This window comes from Lissotriton vulgaris, chromosome 5, assembly GCF_964263255.1.
Source record: "Lissotriton vulgaris chromosome 5, aLisVul1.2, whole genome shotgun sequence".
In the NCBI taxonomy this organism is placed as follows: domain Eukaryota; kingdom Metazoa; phylum Chordata; class Amphibia; order Caudata; family Salamandridae; genus Lissotriton; species Lissotriton vulgaris.
In genome coordinates, this window is record NC_141693.1 from 1812456201 (window position 1) to 1812477599 (window position 21399).

The following is a 21399-nucleotide window of genomic DNA, read 5'->3' on the forward strand; positions in this document are numbered from 1 at the left end:
ATGTACCCTTTACCATTCCGACTCCGTTAGAGGTTCCTCCAATACCGGATCCCATTTGGCCTGATCGGGGAGCGGGTATATAGCAGGATCCCTACTTTGAGCCCTGTAAATGTGAGATCCTAGCCTACGGCCCCCGCCAACGTCACAAGAGCCTGAAGAGTGGCAGCAGTGGGCGGCTCCTCTGGAAACGCCGTCCATAATTCGCGAGCCACCGCTGAGATCTTTGCGTATTGAAGACACTGCCCCCTTCCCAACTCAAGACTTTTGTGTATTAAAGAAACATCGACACAAAACAGAAAAAATGCTGTATTTTCATATGCATTTGATTAAATAAGAAGGCATTCTCTGCTACAGATAAAAGCATACTGCTTGGTACACTGTCTTTTTTATATTGAAAAAGATTTTTCATTGTGTGGAGGCTTGGTGCTAACAAAACCAGAGCCAGGGTCTTTGGGTAGCTCTAGGCTAAACCCAAGTGAAATTTTATTTATGATAGTGTAATTTCGCATAATTTCTGGCATGGATGCATTTTGTACTAAAAATGAGTGCAAAATGCCCAAACAGTATTTTGCGTAATAAAGCATAATGTCTTGTTCGGTCTGGGCATTTCGCCTAATTTCTGTGAAGAAATAACAAAACTTCTACCCAGAGTTGGTGTGCTCCCAAAAAGAATGCATTCGCTCCCCAGAAAGAATGTGGAAGGGAAACACCTGCTGAGGCAAGTAACAGTTCACGGAAGAATGTAGTAAGAATGGGTAGAAAGAAGCTGGATAAAGATGGTCAGATAGGGATGCCTGCATGGGGGTTTTGTAAATAACCTTTCAAGTGTGAAAAAAAGCTTTTATTCCAAGAATTTTGAGAAGGTCGGTAATAGTTAAGCCTTTTGAGAGATGCTGTTAACTAGCAGCGTTTGTGAAATAATGTACCTTCAGCCCCCAGTCCAGGTGCCTAGCGCCCAGATACCTTTTTCCATGAAAAAATTATGGACATTAAGTATAACACTTTCTCAAAAAATGAAGAGTCAATCTGTGAATGGTCCAGCAGTATATTTTTTTATTTGGGTGAAGTCCTGAAGATTTACCAGTGCATCCGACAAATGCAGCTAGCCCTCATTGGGTAGAAAATGTTAAGGGGGTGCTGTTCCCCGCAAAAAAAATTGAAGTCTAAAGTTGCAGAAGACGTAATGTGCTCCAATAACAGCGCAAGCCCTCATACACCAAATGGGTGTCATGCTTCATCATTGGGCTAGCTTTGCGTCAGGCTAGGGTGCTCTTTGCCGGAGATCTTTTTTTAGCTGTCTGGTGAAGTAAGGGTGAGTGGGCTCAAGAAGCATGTGCAGAGTGGTGGTGAAACGTGGGTTCAAATAGGTATTGTGATACTTACAATCAATTCATTTAATGAATGAGCTCAGTAGCCTAGTTAAAAAAATGTTGGTGCTCACTTAAGATATATTGGTCCTAGTTAGCCTAGTGAATACATTGGTCTATATAGGTCAACATGTTTCTGGCCGAAATATGTCAAATAGGGACCACATGGCGATGCTTCAGGACCTAAAACAAGACATCTACACTACACTCACCTGGATCACCACCATCAGATAACACCTGTAGTGAAAAGTTGTATTTTCTAGCTCCAAAGAACAACACATGCTCTCTTTTCTAGATGATTCAACAGACAGTGCTCTTGTCATCCAAGACAATTTATCTGTCTGTGTTTGGTTATGCAAATGGTCTTTTTGCCTCTTTTAACACTACTCTGTAGCCTGAGGGCAGTGCAACTAGACCTGTGCAAGTCATCTATAGAAGGAAGAAAATGTGCACATAACTCTTGTAAACTTATTTACATGAAGTTCACTAACACACGTAGTGGTATTATACTCTGACTTGCCCAAAAAGAAATATGAGAAGCCGGAGCAGAAACCCCAAAATACTGAACTATTAGGCTTATTTTCCCCCAATGAATCAAAGTGGCATGATGGTCTCCTCTGTCGCCCCCTTCTGGAACTTCATACCACTTCGATGCAGTGGATTGAAGTGTACCTGTAGTTTAGCAAAGCCATGAAGACCTGCCAGTTCATGAACGATTTTGGATTTCCTAAGTAGCCGATGAGGAACTCACCATAGGAGCCGTGGGGTAGTGCTAAGCATAGCATTGCATTTAATGTAACAATATAAGTGACTGAGGAGCAAGGGACATGCCTGCTCTTTAAATTGGACCTCATGCTCTCCCTTGAATAGGGCGTTGTGCCTAGAAGACGTTCTGAAGCTCCTTTTTGCAGGCTGGCCCTGACCATGGCACTTATTATCAATCAATTATTTGTGATGTCCCAACATCCATGAATTAACTATTGTGCCCTTCCCTCAACCCAAAAATGGCCCATTTTCCCATTTTGACTCGTATAGTCCTGAGACTATTTCTAACCTTCCTCTTATTAGCAAGATCATGGATGTTATTGTATGTGAGCAACTACAAGCCACCCTAAAATTAACTGGATACTAGACTGTTAGAATGGCTTCCGAAGGGGTAGTACGGGCAGAGTTGGACCTTGTAGTTATCAAAGGCCGGCACTTATAGTCCACTGTCCGTCAGCACTGTTGATTTCAATGGAGGTGTCAGCTGCCTTTGGCCTTGTAGACTATCCCCTGTTACCAGAGCATTTGGAAGGAATTGATTTTATTCATTTCACCATAATGGCAACAGCTTGTTTGGGTACTTTCTTGGAGAACAGAAAACTGGTTTCCACCCTGGCTTGCATTTCACTTTAATTCTGGATTGCCTCTTGGATTAACCTTCTTCCCTCAGCTGTTTAACATGTATATGCAGCAGCAGACTAAGTTAATCAAAAACAAATTAAACTTGCATTTTCAGATGTGTCCAGCTAGTGATACAGGTAGGGACTGAGATGGAAGGCAGAGTCACAGACTGTCTGGGAACATACAAGGCCGTATGAGACACTGCACAACCCCCTTGAATGATGCAAAGACTCTCTGTTGCTGCACATATCGCCGATAGTAATTTGGTGGCAAATACAACAGCAACACAGTTTTCCCAAAGTTAATTATTGGTAGGTATGACGGGGGGAACAAGTCCTGAAAAATACCCGGATATGCAGATTTTGATGCAGTAAGATCTAAAATTCGCATATTGAACTATATTTTCATGAATGAAACTCCCAATTGGTGGAATTGTTGACATCCGATAAAAAAGACCCCCCACTGTGTTTTTATTTAGCAGATTAAAAAAATAATGATTCCATACAATGACACTCATAAGGAAGCCCTCAGAAGCTTAGCAGAGGGAAGTTTTCAGGGCTTGCAGTTTTTATCAGCAGCTGGCCAGAATCTCCTGTTTTTTGGATACTCCACCTTTTGGACTTCACTATTTATTTATTTATTTTATTTATTTATGCGATTTTATATAGCGCGAACTTTACCCGAAGGTGTCAGAGCGCTTTACATAGGACCCAGTTTCAACCATAAGGACTGATGGTTACAATCGGAAAAACAGATTTGCAAATGTTTGACTTACATAAGAACCAGTTGAAAACATAGGACTTAGGATTACATGCGTTACAAAAAAAGGTACAAACAGAAAAAATTGCAAATGTACAAGAGATAGAGTCACACAAGGAGGAGATACAAATGGATAAACTCTAGGCATATACTAGTGATATTTCTATCTACTTAGGGAGGGGATACACATGGATATACTCTAAGAGTCACAGAGGAATGGTAGAGAGCACAGCGGACTCCTGCATAAACTAGTGATTAGAGTTATCTCTATATACATAGGGAAGGGGTAAGACTGGATATACTCTAAAAGTCACATAGGAATGGAAGAGAGCAAAGCGGACTACTGCATGTCCTAGTGATTAGAGTTATCTCTATATACATAGGAAAGGGATACACATGGATATACTCTAAAAGCCACATAGGAGACTAGTCATTAGAGTTATCTCTATATACATAGGAAGGGATAAGACCGGATATACTCTAATGGACACATAGGAATGGTAGAGAGTACAAAGGTCTACTGCATACACTAGTGATTAGAGTTATCTCTATATACATAGGGAGGGGATAAGACTGGATATACTAAAGAGTCACATAGGCAAGGTATATGGTGCAAGGTCTAAAGCAAATACCATTGATTAGAGTTATTACAATAAGTCAAAGAGCAGAGTTCCATAAGTGTGGATGCAGTCACAGAACAAAGGGAGGGTGGGAGGGATGCAAGGGTATGGAGAGAAGGGGAAGCGGAAAAGGGAGGGAACATTTGAGGATTGATCGCTGCAATTCCCTTTCAATCAGGTGCTCAGATTTGACCGTTGCCCACCTGCAGTTTGTGCAGAATCAGCCGTTCGAGAGGTTTGCAGTTTGAGACTTGAGACCATCACCTTCATTGGTTGCTTGCTGCCGAAGCTTAGGGTGACCAGAATTTTAAAGCCAAAAACCAGGGCAATAGAAGAAAGACTACAATTTTACTTTAACTTAGGGCACAGAATGACAGCGCTGTTCACCAGAGAATTACTGAAGAGACAGTAATAACATAAATACAATGGCATTTTTTAAACCAGTATTTTGAGTGTTAATTAAATTGCTTTCTTATAACAGCTGCTAACTATCCCTGCTTTGGAAAACATAAAAAGACACGCCTCTCTTTTCAGTCGACCCTCTCTAAAAACCGGGACATGGGCTAAATTTCCTGAAATCTGCTGGGAAAGCTGGTGGAAAACTAATACTGTCCCGGGAAATCCGGGACGCCTGGTCACCTTAAGCAAGCATGAAGTTTAAGGACTTCAAAGTGGCTATTCGAGTCATTGAGAGCATAAGGCCGAGGATAAGACTAAAGTTTAGACTGCGGAAAGTCTGAACTTTGACCTGATCCACCCACATACCCAGGCTGAAGAAGACTCTAACACGAAGCTCATTCATTGGCCGTCGGAGCTGGACTCCTTACAAGTGACATGCGTAGCATTAGAAAACATGCTCACTTTAGACTGGCCCCAAAGATATTCAAGTTTAGGGAACACTTTTATTAGCGCTCTTTGGTCATTCTAAGAATTTTGCTTTTGTTGTATTAACAAAGTTTTGACAGTCCAGTGGATCTATGAGCATGTGCCATGATGCAGCCTTCATATATGCATCTGGTCGATTGTGGATAAAAGGGATTAACATCAATGATGTTGAAATAAAACTGGCAGCATATGCAGACGACATCGTAATAGTTATGGAGCAACCAAAGACCTCAATTGAGGCCCTGATAGACACAATAGAGATATACTTAGGCCACTCAGGGTACAAGCTCAACAGGGGCAAATCAGAATGCAAACCCCTGACCATCCACTGCACTAGGGACACCCTAGGGGGGTCAGGCCTGACCTGGCAAACAGGATTTATCAAATATCTAGCCATACACTTTGGCAACGAACACATGAGCACACTAGCCCACAATGAGATGCCACAGCTTGAAAAAATTAAGAAACTCCTGTAGGCATGGTCCCTGAAATTTATAACTTTTTGGGGTATAATCGAAACTATCAAAATGATGATCACCCCAATGATCAACATGTTCCCACTCCTGTTCACAGATGACTTCCACCGTAAAGTAGACACCATGATTACTAGATTCCTTTGGTGGGGTAAGAAGGCGCGGATAAGCATAACAAAACTAAGACTGGCGAAACAACAGGGAGGAGTAAACCTAGCAGACTTCAGAACCTTTCAAACTGCATTTCTGGCAAAACAAGTGGAATACTGGATAGCACCTCCTCAAGGCTAAACACTGGTATGGATGCAAGTCTAGAGAGCCAAACTGAGCAATCTAAACCGATTGGTGCTGTTAACAGCTAACAAACACCCTCATGCCTCCAGCTCTATTTTTAAGCACACAAAATTGCCCTTCTAAAAATAGACAAGACAATGGAACACAGCATAAAGAGCTCGAAGATGGAGTCACTCTGGGCCAATAGTAAGATCAGATACAAGGGGAAATCCCACGTCCTCGAAACATGGTTAGAGAGCGGCATCTCCCACCCAGACCAGCTAGAGGAAGGGGGGTACCCTACCACATTTGCCATACTGAAATCTAAACATGACCTTTCAGACATCGAGTGCTACAACTTCCTGAAAATCAAAACAGCCCTATCCAAAGCCAAACTATCACAAACCGAAACATCAATCTCACAGTATTTAGCAAGGATTAACAGACTAGGTCATCAGGTATCACATCTCTACAAACTACTACGTCCAAACACCACCAAAATGAATGACAAGACAACTAACTACTGGATAAAACAAGGCAATACCCCACTGAATGAGCAAGAACAGGCGACATTATGGTCCTCTGCCTCAAGTAATAAAATCACCCCAGTACTAGCACAAACTAAATTCTGGCTACTCCACAAAGCCTTCTGGACCCCGCCCGATTATTCTCATTACGACTCAGAGAAGATGACCTGTGCTGGAATTGTAGCAAGGAAAAGGGGGACCTAGCACATCTTATCTACTACTGCCCATCACTCAAAAAGTTCTGGGAGAAAACCTTTGGGTTCATAAACAACGTGCTGGGCTGCACACTAATGACTGAATTCTCCTCCCTCGCCACTGCAATCATGACCACAGCACTACGATCAGAGCATGATGAAGACCTACTGGACCTGCTTCTCATTGCGGCAGTGAAAAAGGTCCTCACCAATTGGAAGGACTCGACTGAGACCTCATACAAGGGCTGGTTCAACTGGGCGACGTACCTCAGAGGCGCGGATAACATTGTGCTGCAGAACTCCCCCTGGAGACCAGCAACCAGGGGGATGTGGAAGTCAATAGATGCAGACCTAGACTCTTACGCACCCCCTTGATGCCACTCTGGCTCCCTCCTCCCCTCCCCTATGGGGAACGGAGGGAATAGGAGGTTAACACTGTAGGAAGGTGGATACCTGACTATGGTTACCCCCAACTTTTTGCCTGGTGTTTTGCTGGTTTTTCGACTTAGTTGACCTGGGACCCTGCTATTCAGGGCCCCAGGCCTACTGCTCTCTCTCTAAAATGGATTCCATGTACCTTAGGTACCTAACCAATTGGTACTGGGCCACCTTATCAGACCCTGTAACTCAGGGCATAGGTGTACCCAGGGCCTACCAGGGGCTGCAGCATGTATTATGCCACCCCTGGCTGGCCATCTAAATCGGACACAACTGGCTGCACGACAGCTGGGGCAAGGTGGTGTAATCACCATTTGCTTTAGATATAGTATACCTATATCTAACCCTAAAATGGACACCCGTATTCCTATCAGTCACTCCTATGGCAGGCCTTGACAATCCTGAAGGCAGAGTGTTTGGAATCGTGTGAGATGGTGCTCTGGCATGAGCTGAGCCCGTTTGCAGCTTGCGGAACCAAGTCCTAATAGCTGTTCCATGATAACGCATACCATATACTCTTAAGTGCATTATAATCCTCGCGGTTAAATGCCAACTCTGGTATCGCTTTATCAAAACATGTCGAGTAAGGTGTCATACGAATTGGAATACTAACCCCTCGCCAATTCTGGCGACACGATTAGCATTCCACCCTTCTAGAGGGACACGACATGTATGTAACTGTGAACCCCGGTTAAAGTTAACTCAAGCCTCAGCATCACAAAATGGATGCTGCCACCACAGACACAAGTCTGACCTCCTGCTGCTGGGAGTCCTTCCAGCGAGGGAGGCTTGGACAAAGGGTTTCCTGTCAGGGGCGGTGCTAGCACCATCCCAGACAGGGTTTTGTGTATCCTGGGTAGGCAGGGCTTTAGAGGAAGGTGACTGCAAGTGGCACCCCGGTGCTCACTATGCATCTGCCGGCTAGAACCAGTTCCAGGGGCACACCAGCCCCTGAGCTGGGGAAATTCCGGCATGGGAGAGGGGTGTAACCACCCCCCTTCCTGGTCCCACCCATGGGCAGGACCTAGTCGCGTGCCAGCCCCTTTTTTTAGTGTAAAGATAGGAGCGGGCCCCCTTCCAAATTAGATCATCTTTGAATCCTGAAACTACTTTCTACGAAAGGAACTCTCGACTTCTTCTCAAAATTTCTCCCTTGTGACTAAGGAGTAGTCACCCTGCACCCGCAGGCACCATCCAAGAACACTGCGGTTTGCTGCACGTCCTTCCTCCGGAATCCGACTGACCAGCACGACGAGACCCGGCTTCCCTGGCACCTCTGACCTCTACCCACATCGTCAGCTCAGCTGAGATCCGTGGGTGCGACGAGACCTCGAGGGACCGGCCATCTTCAAGACTGCACGACTCTTGCCCAGCACGACCGCCGAGGGATCCTCGAGTGAGTGCTTTGGGGTCCGAGAAGCCCCAACCCTGAGCAGCTCCAGCACCGAAGTCCAGCCCCCCAGCATCCACCAGATCTGCGTGGGGCCCTTCTGCTTTTTGCTGCTCACCGCGTTGTCTGGCTACTAGCCCGCTGGCTTGTGGCCTTCCCGACGACGACATCAACACCGCTGGTCTGGTTGCTCCAGACTGGACCTTGCTCCCCTCCAAAAGAGGAGCACCCCGGACCCTCCTGGTCCACTCCAGACGCCATTTTGAGTCCACTGCGTGGGCTTGCATTTGCCAAGACTTGTTGCACCAATCCTGGGTCCAGCGACGTCGACAGCAGATACCATCGTGGGACAGCTCGCACTTCCATCCTGGTCGCCGACAACGCCTCCTGGTCCGTGAGACTGCAGAGCCCAGCGTCGCCCACTCACCTGGTCGAGGTGACTCCATCCAGTGCCATCCTGGTACCCATCTAATCACTGGCTAGTGATTCAGAACTTGGTCCCCTCTGCTTACAGGTGTCTTCCATCTTCGATCCAGGCTTGGATCACTCCGAACTCCAACACTGGTCGCCTGCCAGCAACTTCTTCTTTCAGGCTCCATAGACTGCAACGAGGATTCCCGACGTCTTTCCAGACCTATGCAGCCGCAGACCCTGGGCTAGGTAACTTCGGCATTTCGGTGCCCCAGCATAGCCTCACTATCCAAGGGTCCAGATCCTTTTTCGTTTCAGCTCTACCTAGTCGGATTCGTCCGATAACACTAACTTTGCATTTACTAGTATCCATAGACTTTGTCCCGCATCCCGCGTGAGAGTGCACACTCTGCACCCGAGTCCCCTAGGCCTCCTGCTAGTAATCTGAAGGTTCAGTAGTCCAGTCCTAGCGATTCCAAACCCTATGAGAGTAGTACTTACCTGCTAGTAATTTCGCATTCCACTTTTGTAGTATATGGTTTTTCGTGCCCCTCAGGCATTTGTGTAAATTGTGCGATTTGAGTATTTTCCTAAGAGCTTTGTATTGTGCTTAGCACCCTGTCCTCATAAAGAGTCCAGGGTTGTTGTGTTCTAAATAAATATCCTTTTATTTTTATAACAACTTGTGTGGTGTCCTTTCACTTGGTGTTCAAGGGGTATATGTGATGGTATAACGGCTGGCTTAACACGCCCTCTAGAGTTTAGCCTAAAGACTGCTCTTGTCCATGCTACTAGGATAGCTGGTCTACGGTTGACTTACAACCAATCATCAATAAGGGTTGTTTGGACTGATACATAGTGATCACTAGAATAGTGAGCACTGCATATCAGGCCAACTTCTCACATTGGTGGCAGCGGTGGGATTTGAGCTTGCTGTTGTTTTACCACACGTATCCTAAGAATATCATTGTGAAAGATCACATAAGTATTAAGGTACATATAACTTAGCTTAGAATACTCTGAGTTCTACTGAACCAGCTGTAGTAGTTCAACAGGGCCTAGCACACCCTGACTACAACTCTTAGCAAGGGATCAGTAGGCAAACAAATAGTGTAGGTAGGTGCATCACTTACACCACACTAGAAAAGCATGTCAGACAAAGGAGGAAACTCTGAGTCTCCCCTTGTGTCAGTTGACCCTCCACAGGTCATGTCCTGATATGCAGCTCTTAGCTTCCAGGAGATGAGACAATTGTGTACCTCCAGGAAACTAAAACAGGATTCTAACCCTACCATTCCCTTTCTGATTGGTCTCTTAGAGACTTATGATGCCAGGAGAACTGCTAACCCAGATTCTTCTAATCCAGATGGGAATATGCCCCCCTTAGAGGGAACCACTGGTGACCCTGACCGCCACCTCCAGGCAGCAGATGATGCAGAGGAGGAGGAGGAAGAGTTATCAGAGGATGAGGCAGACAAAGGTCAGGGAGAAGTCAGTAGACTGACCAGGACCAACTTAAGTAGGCATGAGAATGGATTTGGGGGACCCCCAGGACCACTCTCAGGCGGACTTAACATTGGGAATGGACGAGTTAGGTCTCTATCCAGAGGCTCTAACAGATCCATTCGAACCAATGGCTCTCAGACCTCTTCTCATAGAGGGATGTCATCCCCTAAGAGAAGGGAGCATGAAGGTAAGATGAGGGAAGTCAATCTGAGGATTGAAAGGGAAGAACTTGCCCTGGCCAAAGAGAGACTTGCCTTTGCTAGAGAGCAGAAATTGTGTGGGGCAGACCCCACTGGTGGCAGCATTCTCGCAAGAGAAAAAGACAGGAGTTTAGACACTAGACACCTGAGTAAGATAGTGCCCCCCTTTAAACAAGGGGATGACATCCACAAATGGATGACTGCTTTGGAGAGGGCCTGCACTGTAAAGTGTGTCCCCCAGAGTCAGTGGGCAGCTATCTTGTGTCTCTCCTTTGAAGACAAAGGTAGAGATAAGCTCCTCACTACTAGAGCTGAGGATGCTAACAATTACCAAGTCCTGAAGAATACACTGGTTGATGGGTTTGGCTTAACAACTGAACAGTACAGGTTGATGTTCAGAGACACCCAGAAAACTCAGTCTCAGGATTGGGCTGACTTTGTTGATTGTGCCACTAAGGCTTTTGAAGGCTGGCTACTGGGAAGTAAAGTTACTGATTTCAAAGGATTGTACAATCTAATTATGAGAGAGCAAATCTTAAGTAATTGTCAGAACCAGTTATTACACCAGCACCTGGTAGACTCTGATCTGACCTCTCCACAAGAATTGGGTAAGAGGGCAGACAAATGGGTCAGAACCAGGGTCAGGCCTAAGAACCAGGGTGGTGACCAAAAGAAGGAATCAACCAAGCCTCAAGAGAAGGGTGGGAATACATCTTCTGATCAAACCACAGGGCCCCAAAATTCCTCTGAAAAGGGTGGGTCCCAAACTTCTCCCAAAACCCAAAAGAAACCTTATTGTCATACCTGCAAACAGGTAGGCCATTATAAAAGTGACAGCAGTTGCCCAAAGGCCAACAACAATAAGGAGAACATACCCCCAGGTAATACTCCCAGACCTCCTATTACCACTAGTGGTAATCCCCCAGGTGGTGGGAGTGCCCCCAAGAATGTGGTGGGCATTACTTTGGAAAACCAGGTGGACTATGGCCAAGCCAGATCCCCTGACACAACTCTTGTCTGTGAGACTGGCATGGGGTTTGCCAACTTCACTACTGGTACCCAAATTTTGGGGAAGTATAGACAGGAGCCCTTTATCAATGGTCAGACAGTTGAGGCATACAGAGACACAGGGGCCAGCATCACCATGGTGATTGACCATCTGGTCCCCTCTGCTCAACTGACCACTGGTTTCATTTATCAGGTGACAGACGTTCATGGAGTGAAAAGAAGGCATCCCATGGCAGTAGTCGAGCTCAGTTGGGGTAATGTCACAGGGCCCATGAGAGTGGCAGTGACAGACACCCTACCTGTAGATTGCTTACTGGGGAATGACCTTGAACTCTCAGCCTGGGCTGAGGTGGAGCAAGAAACCCACTCCAGGATGATAGGCCTACCCAGAAAGGTTAGTGGGGCAGTAATAGCTACAGCCCCAGTCCAAGCACCAGTCCTCCCTGAAAAGGTTGGAATAGCAGTGGCAGCCACTGCCCAGGCTCAGACAGACTTTCCTGAACAGGATAGGAGGGCTGTGACAGTCACAGCCCAAACACAAAGTGAGTGCCTTCCTGAAAAGGTTGGTAAGGCTGTAATGGTCTCAGCCTCTACTCAAACAGATAGTGGGGTTGTGAAGCCTGAAACAATGGACCACTCCACCCAAACTGAGAGCATTGAGGAGGAAGAAAAGTCTTCCCCCTCCCAGACATTAGGTGAGAGCCAGCCTCCTCAGGGAACTGACTCTACCCCTGGTGAAGGAACTACCCCAGAGGTAGTCAGGCCTAGCCTGACAGAGCCCCTGATGGCAGTGGACCCTTCCCAGGTGGGACCCAGTCTGGAGCAGGTATTTATTTATTTATTTATTTATTTTATAGCATTTATAAGGCGCAACAGCTACCCACAAAGGGTTTCCCGGCGCCGAAAATCAGCAAAAAACACAGGGCACAACTACAGAGAGAGCAGATCTAAAAGCAAAGATTATTGATCAAACAACCAGGTTTTCACACTTTTTCTGAAACTCCTGTAGTTTTCTTCTTTGCGTATCTGAGTAGGCAGTGTGTTCCAAAGGGTTGGTCCCAGAAATGAAAAAGATCTTCCGCCCAGTCTAGCCCGTTTGTACCTTGGCACCGCAAACTTCGCAGATGTCGTTGAGCGAAGATTGCGGTTTGGAAGGTAAGGCTTGGCAAGGTCTTGAAGATATTTGGGGGCAGTCCCGGCTTTAATTTGGAACAAATAGCTCAGGGCTTTGAAGCGGATCCGATTTTCGACCCTAAGCCAGTGTAAATCTCTGAGATATTTAGTTATTCTGGCATATCTGGGGATTCTACAAAGCAGTCTGGCCGCAGCATTTTGTACCAACTGTAGGCGTCTTATGACTGCTTTGTTTGCACCCAGATACAGGATGTTGCCGTAGTCAAGCCGAGATGTCACTAAGGCATTGACTACGGTCTTCTGGGTGGTTGATGGTAACATCCAGACGATTTTACGAAGCCATCTGAGAATAGTAAAACAGATACCAGCCACTTTATTAGCTTGCTGAACCATAGATAAGCTGTCATCAATGATGACTCCAAGATTTCTGACTTGGGTGGCAGGGATCGGGAGCTTGCCCAGTGAGGTCGGCCAATGGGAATCGCTCCAGAGATTTTTGCTGTTTCCTAAGAGGAGGATCTCTGTTTTCTCCCCATTTAACTTGAGTTGGTTGGCCGACATCCAGCAGAAAATTTCGTGGAGGCCTGTTTTAAGTGCAGACGAATCAGACGAATCGGATTTAGATAATGAAAATAGAATCTGAGAGTCGTCTGCATAGGTCATCAAAACAAGACCAAAGTTCTCTGCAAGGGTGGCTAATGGGCGAAGGTACAAATTAAACAAAAGGGGACTCAGAATGGATCCCTGTGGTACACCGTGCGGGGAGTAGAAAACATCCGAACAGGCCTCAGAAGAGGTGATCTGAAAGGTCCGGGAGGATAAATAGGATTTGATCCATTCTAGCGCCTTGCCCTCGACACCACTCTCCCCCAGCCTGCAAAGCAGTCTGGAGTGAGAGATGGTGTCGAAGGCTGCGCTTAGGTCCAATAGGACCAGTGCCACCGTTTGGCCATCATCCCTGAGCTCTTTAATTTTTTCCGTGATTCCGAGCAGGGCAGTTTCAGTGGAGTACCCACTCCTGAATCCGGACTGAGAAGGGTGGAGTAGTTCATTATTTTCCACATATGTAGAGAGAGCTTCATGAATGTGCTTTTCCAGCATTTTGGAAAAGGCAGGAAGTAACGATATTGGTCGATAATTGGCCAATACCGTAGGATCGGCGGCTGGCTTTTTCAGCAAAGGGCTGACTATGGCGTGTTTCCACATAGCAGGAACTGAGGCCTGTTCCAAGGACGCATTGAGTATGTCCGTAATGGGCGTCAGGGTAGACTCCTCCAGTTGGCTGATAATACTGATGGGTATAGGATCACGAGGAGAGCCCGATTTGATAGCTTTAAGAAGTTTCCTCGTTTTATCCGATGTTAAGGGGGGCCAGACTTCAAGATGACAGTTTCCTTTGAAACTTTGGAAAGTATCCTCATGATTATGAGAGATAGAACTGTTGTTATTAATGTTAGAGACGATTTTTTCGATCTTTTCAGTAAAAAAGGACGCCAAGTCTTGACATTGCTGAGTACTAAGAGGGGGGGCCTCCGCTCTAGTGTTTTCTCCAGCCAATTCCTTCACCGTGTTAAAAAGAGTTTGGGATTTATTAACCGCTGAATTAATTGTCGTGGTTACGTAGCATGCTTTAGCTTTCATGCATGCCGAGTGATAGCTGTTTCTGGCCCTGCGGTAGATCTCTTTTTGGTGAGCCTCATAGTTCTTACGCCACTGTCTCTCCAAGTTCTTACAAGTAGATTTTTCCTTCTTGAGGGCCTCTGTAAACCAGGGGGCCGGGGGACGATGTACTTTTCCCTTACAGCGGGATAGGGGCAAGCAGGCATTCACTGCATCACTTAGCCATGCATGTGTAGCCTCAGCTATGCTTTCCATGTCTCCATCAAGACATGGGAGGTCTTTGTTCAATGCGCTGTTAAGATCATCAAGATTTAGTCTTTTCCAATTTCTCCTCAAAGATTCAGAAGAGGTGATAGAGAGAAATTTAGTGGGTAGCCTGCCCCTCTCTACCCTGCCTCAGTCAGCCAAGGGCTGAAGAGGTCAGGGAGGCCAGTGGTGGACCCCAAAGGGCCCCCTGTCCAAAAGAACTTCCCAATCAACAGATTAGGATCACTGAAGCTAGTAGACCTAGCCAAGTGAAAATAAAACAGACTCCTAAGGGATCCCCCTTAAAAGTAGTAAGGGACCTCCCACAGCTGGACACTGTTGGGCACAGCCAAACATGGGGCCTAAAAACCCCAAACCTGACCTGTCCCTCCAGTAAGCCAAACAGAGGGACTCAGCCTCCAGCTTTAGGTAGCCAGAGGTTGACCCTGAGAGCTCACAGCAACTCAGTCATGGAAAGAAAGGCAGATTTGGTGAGTAGTGATTGGAGGAAGTTGAGCCCAAAAGTAGTGGAGCCTCACTTCAGTACTCCATCCCAGCACCAGCCTTTTACTTTGCCAAAACACACCACAGGTAGTGATTCCCTATGGTGGAGACCCTCAGATACCCTTAGGGTGAGGGATTGCTTAGTGGACCATGATACAGGGGGTAACCATGCCAGTGCATGTACCACCTCATATGGCCACTCAGGCAATATAGGCTTACCTGGTCAAGGATCGCCTTATCTCCTTTCGTTTGGGGGGGGTTGTGTAGGAAGGTGGATACCTGACTATGGTTACCCCCAACTTTTTGCCTGGTGTTTTGCTGGTTTTTCGACTTCGTTGACCTGGGACCCTGCTATTCAGGGCCCCAGGCCTACTGCTCTCTCTCTAAAATGGATTCCATGTACCTTAGGTACCTAACCAATTGGTACTGGGCCACCTTATCAGACCCAGTAACTCAGGGCATAGGTGTACCCAGGGCCTACCAGGGGCTGCAGCATGTATTATGCCACCCCTGGCTGGCCATCTAAATCTGACACAACTGGCTGCACGACAGCTGGGGCAAGGTGGTGTAATCACCCTTTGCTTTAGATATCGTATACCTATATCTAACCCTAAAATGGACACCCGTATTCCTATCAGTCACTCCTATGGCAGGCCTTGACAATCCTGAAGGCAGAGTGCTTGGAATCGTGTGAGATGGTGCTCTGGCATGAGCTGAGCCCGTTTGCAGCTTGCGGAACCAAGTCCTAATAGCTATTCCATGATAACGTATACCATATACTCTTGAGTGCATTATAATCCTCGCGGTTAAATGCCAACTCTGGTATCGCTTTATCAAAACATGTCGAGTAAGGTGTCATACGAATTGGAATACTAACCCCTCACCAATTCTGGCGACACAATTAGCATTCCACCCTTCTAGAGGGACACGACATGTATGTAACTGTGAACCCCGGTTAAAGTTAACTCAAGCCTCAGCATCACAAAATGGATGCTGCCACCACAGACACAAGTCTGACCTCCTGCTGCTGGGAGTCCTTCCAGCGAGGGAGGCTTGGACAAAGGGTTTCCTGTCAGGGGCGGTGCTAGCACCATCCCAGACAGGGTTTTGTGTATCCTGGGTAGGCAGGGCTTTAGAGGAAGGTGACTGCAAGTGGCACCCCGGTGCTCACTATGCATCTGCCGGCTAGAACCAGTTCCAGGGGCACACCAGCCCCTGAGCTGGGGAAAGTCCGGCATGGGAGAGGGGTGTAACCACCCCCCTTCCTGGTCCCACCCATGGGCAGGACCTAGTCGCGTGCCAGCCCCTTTTTTTAGTATAAAGATAGGAGCGGGCCCCCTTCCAAATTAGATCATCTTTGAATACTGAAACTACTTTCTACGAAAGGAACTCTCGACTTCTTCTCAAGATTTCTCCCTTGTGACTAAGGAGTAGTCACCCTGCACCCGCAGGCACCATCCAAGAACACTGCGGTTTGCTGCACGTCCTTCCTCCGGAATCCGACTGACAAGCACAACGAGACCCGGCTTCCCTGGCACCTCGGACCTCTACCCACATCGTCAGCTCAGCTGAGATCCGTGGGTGCGACGAGACCACGAGGCACCGGCCATCTTCAAGACTGCATGACTCCTGCCCAGCACGATCGCCGAGGGATCCTCGAGTGAGTGCTTTGGGGTCCGAGAAGCCCCAACCCTGAGCAGCTCCAGCACCGAAGTCCAGCCCCCCAGCATCCACCAGATCTGCGTGGGGCCCTTCTGCTTTTTGCTGCTCACCGCGTTGTCTGGCTACTAGCCCGCTGGCTTGTGGCCTTCCCGACGACGAACGACGACATCAACACCGCTGGTCTGGTTGCTCCAGACTGGCCCTTGCTCCCCTCCAAAAGAGGAGCACCCCGGACCCTCCTGGTCCACTCCAGACGCCATTTTGAGTCCACCGCGTGGGCTTGCATTTGCCAAGACTTGTTGCCCCAATCCTGGGTCCAGCGACGTCGACAGCAGATACCATCGTGGGACAGCTCGCACCTCCATCCTGGTCGCCGACAACGCCTCCTGGTCCGTGAGACTGCAGAGCCCAGCGTCGCCCACTCACCTGGTCGAGGTGACTCCATCCGGTGCCATCCTGGTACCCATCTAATCACTGGCTAGTGATTCAGAACTTGGTCCCCTCTGCTTACAGGTGTCTTCCATCTTCGATCCAGGCTTGGATCACTCCGAACTCCAACACTGGTCGCCTGCCAGCAACAACTTCTTTCAGACTCCATAGACTGCAACGAGGATTCCCGACGTCTTTCCAGACCTATGCAGCCGCAGCCCCTGGGCTAGGTAACTTCGGCATTTCGGTGCCCCAGCATAGCCTCACTATCCAAGGGTCCAGATCCTTTTTCGTTTCAGCTCTACCTAGTCGGATTCGTCCGATAACACTAACTTTGCATTTACTAGTATCCATAGACTTTGTCCCGCATCCCGCGTGAGAGTGCACACTCTGCACCCGAGTCCCCTAGGCCTCCTGCTAGTAATCTGAAGGTTCAGTAGTCCAGTCCTAGCGATTCCAAACCCTATGAGAGTAGTACTTACCTGCTAGTAATTTCGCATTCCACTTTTGTAGTATATGGTTTTTCGTGCCCCTCGGGCATTTGTGTAAATTGTGCGATTTGAGTATTTTCCTAAGAGCTTTGTATTGTGCTTAGCACCCTGTCCTCATAAAGAGTCCAGGGTTGTTGTGTTCTAAATAAATATCCTTTTATTTTTATAAGAACTTGTGTGGTGTCCTTTCACTTGGTGTTCAAGGGGTATATGTGATGGTATAACGGCTGGCTTAACACGCCCTCTAGAGTTTAGCCTAAAGACTGCTCTTGTCCATGCTACTAGAATAGCTGGTCAACGGTTGACTTACAAGCAATCATCAATAAGGGTTGTTTGGACTGATACATAGTGATCACTAGAATAGTGAGCACTGCATATCAGGCCAACTTCTCACAAACATCAAGGGCCTAAGGGACAATGAGGGGGCTTGTTGGACCGCTTGTTTCTAACCACCTCTCCCGCTACAGGACAACTAGTGGGGTGTCAGATTTGCCACATGACTAAAACCCCTATCAGACTCAGGGCTACAGAACCTCTCTCATACCTCCCTCTCACCTCTTTCTTTTCTGTTTCTCTCTTTCTATCAGCCTCTGCCTAATTTCCCGGCAAGTCAATGTAAGAGGGGATTAGCTAAAACAGATAGCTTAGCGTAAAGTACATGTAACCATTGCATACAGACTACTTTTGGCTAACCCGTGACAGAATGCCATTGTATTTGTTTGTATAAAAAACGAATAAAATACTTTGAAATAAAAAAAAGGTGAATGATGTAACACAATACAATGCTGCACAACAATTTTTAGATGAGTACATTTCTCTAAATTATTGAGTATTTAAAAATTATTTTTCATTGAAAATTCCTGATTAACAAACTTGTGGATAACAGGCTAATTTGTATTTTCTTTTAAGCAGGCTGTTGTTTTTATTTTTATTTAATTGTGTTCCGTTTCTAGGTGTGAACGATGATGTTGAGAAGTCATCCCGTGTTTGGTGTGTGGCCGCCAATAGGCGCCCCGCCAGTCCAGCCGCTGTCCCACAGTTCATCACATCCAGAAACGAGTGTATCCTTGTCTCGCGAGGAACTGCAGGCGGGAACTGTGCGGCCAATGGCAGCGTCATCTTCTCTGACAGTAACAGTCATGGCAACCATGAAGTCAGCACTGGACGACAAAGCACTCGCCACACCTCCTCCTCCAATAGCACTTCCTCTACATGCCAACCGTCAACACAGAGCACGTCTACCAATCAACAGGAGCATCAGCCCCAGCCCTTGCTCTTCTCTCTGAGGCACAAGGGGGTGTCAGTGCCTCTCCACATCCCCGGAAACCATGACAGATTCAGTGGTGTATCCATATTGTCTAACAGTCCAGGGTCCGACACCAGTTACATGCTTGGCAGGTAAGTCCAAACCTCATGTTATCACCCTGTCAATACCATAAAACACACATAATCACTACTAACAGAGCCCTTTGGGTGCATGATTCAGCACGCTTCAGCCATGAACATTGAACTATAAGGAAAAGTGGTCAAGTCACAGTAACCTGAAGTGTGGCGTTCTAATACTACCCCTCCCCAAATCCCTGCAGATTCCATTCCTCTTGTAAAATTGACCTTGTTTGTTTGAATGGTCCTCCAATAATGTCTTGCATAGGAATATATATATATATATATATATATATATATATATATATATATATATATATATATATATATATATATATATATATATATACACACACACGTATATATGTATATATATATATATATATGTATGTGTATATATATATATGTGTATATATATATATATATATATATATATATATATATGTGTATATATATATGTGTATATATATATATATATATATATATATATATATATTTTTAGAACACAAGGAGGGCGGCACAACCGGATACTTATTCAGAAGCCTTTATTAGCACTTCACAAACACTCCACCGACGCGTTTCAGCCTCACGGCTTTTCTCACGGTCAGCAAGTCCTTTTTTGCTTTTCATTATATACTATCTCTAGGTACGTTGATACTTTCCTCGCTCCAATTGCTCAGAGTATGCCATCTTATCTGAAGGACACGGGAGACTTTCTGAGGATCCTAATGGATATCTCATGGAATCCAGGCTATCTTCTAGTGACAATTGATGTTGTGTCACTCTATACATCAATAAGACACGAAGTAGGTTTGAAGGCGTGCAAACATTTTTTACAACAGCGAGGCATCAAAGAAATGGAACATACATCAATGCTTCTAAAAATGATAGAACTGTGTCTAACGAACAATGTGTTTCTTTTTAATAATGATCTGTACAGACAAGAATGTGGCACTGCCATGGGGATATCTTTACAGAGCCTAGTAGCCCCGTTGTTTACAGAGCCTGACAACCCTGTTGTTTACAGAGCCTTGCAGCCCCGTAGTTTACAGAGCCTGACAACCCTATTGTTTACAGAGCCTGGCAGCCCTGTTGTTTACAGAGCCTGGCTGCCCCGTTGTTTACAGAGCCTGATAGCCCCACTGTTTAACCCCTTGGCTGCTGGAGTCATTCTCCTGCCGTGCTGGGGGAGGGCACAGCTCCCCGGTGCTCATGACGAGCTCGTCATGAGCCACAGTTCTCGTGTGCTCATGACGAGCTGAACTCGTCATGACCACACCCGTTTCATTAGAATGCTCGCACAGCAGGGGAATTTTCCCAGCGTGCGAGCGTTCGAACAGTCATGACAAGCTCAGCCAGTCATGAGCACACGAGAACCGTGGCTCATGAAGGGCTGAGCTCGTCATGAGCGTGGGAGGGGTTAAAAAGCCTGACAGCCCTGTTGTTTACAGAGCCTGGCATCCCCGTTAATTTCAAATCCTAGGAGCCCCATTGTTTACAACGCCTGGCAATTCCGTAGTCTATCCAATTAACTCAATGTCACTTTGGCACCATACTACAAGACTTTACACTCTATATACCTAGGTGAAAATGTCAATCTCAACAAACCTGTAGATTTGGTTATTTGCTTTGTAGTGATTGTAGCCCTAGGACTTTTAGTTTTTAGCACCGGCACACTCCTAGGAGCAGCTGTGTGCTCTATAAAACTCCTCATTTATTCATTCATTCATCTTTCTCCTATTGGGAGCAAATGAAGTGGCTTCCTAGCATCACTGATATGGTCTTATTACCAGTGGCGGCTTCACCGCTAAGGTGGAGGAGCGTCACCTCATTGCTCTTAGAGTAGTGAAAAAGGGAAAAATAAAATTAGGTTTAGGGTGGGGCGGGGCTGGTGGCACAGGGAGGATGAATGGTTTGTGTACAGGCCAAACAGTCATGCGCAGTTTGCATATTCCCCACCAGGCTGTAAAGCACAACCTGGTGGGGAATATGCACAGGCTCCCTGTCCCCATCTGAACGCCGAACCACGATGATCAGACCAATCACAATGCTGCATTGCAGCGTTGTGATTGGGTCAAGGGTGTCTTTGTGACCAGGTGCTTCCTGCAGCTTCTTCCGGAGATTGAGGAGAGGCGGTGGAAAAGGTAAATGGTCTTTTATTTGATATTTTTCAATCCCCCGCTCCCGCTTCACCTCCATTCCCTACCAGTCGCCACTGCTTATTATCTCACATCTTTCTCTTTCCATACTCTTTCCATACTCTGTGGCTTGGGTTTAGAGGTGTCCTTGGTAGAGTATCTCAGTTCTCTCTGTAGAGAATATTAGACCAATGTAGCAGTGGAGTTTACTGTGGCCCCAAAAAACGTAAGGTGCAACTTAACCGGCATGTTTACTACACCTTTTATACCTTCCTGTTGGAAAAATATTCTTTACTAGTGAATCACCGTGCGCGCCTAGTGGGAGTTCTTCAAACTCAAATCACCTCTTGGTTGA

At 46.6% G+C, this 21399-nt stretch overlaps 1 protein-coding gene across 1 annotated transcript in view; it reads left to right on the top strand.

Annotated features, from left to right (window-relative positions):
• The window catches only part of TNS4 (tensin 4), a 101303-nt gene that overhangs the window by 36097 nt on the left and 43807 nt on the right, over positions 1–21399 (top strand). The window contains exon 3 of the mRNA XM_086924225.1: positions 18477–18921. Coding sequence (XP_086780351.1) covers positions 18477–18921 — 445 coding nt within the window. The remainder of the gene's footprint in view (positions 1–18476; positions 18922–21399) is intronic.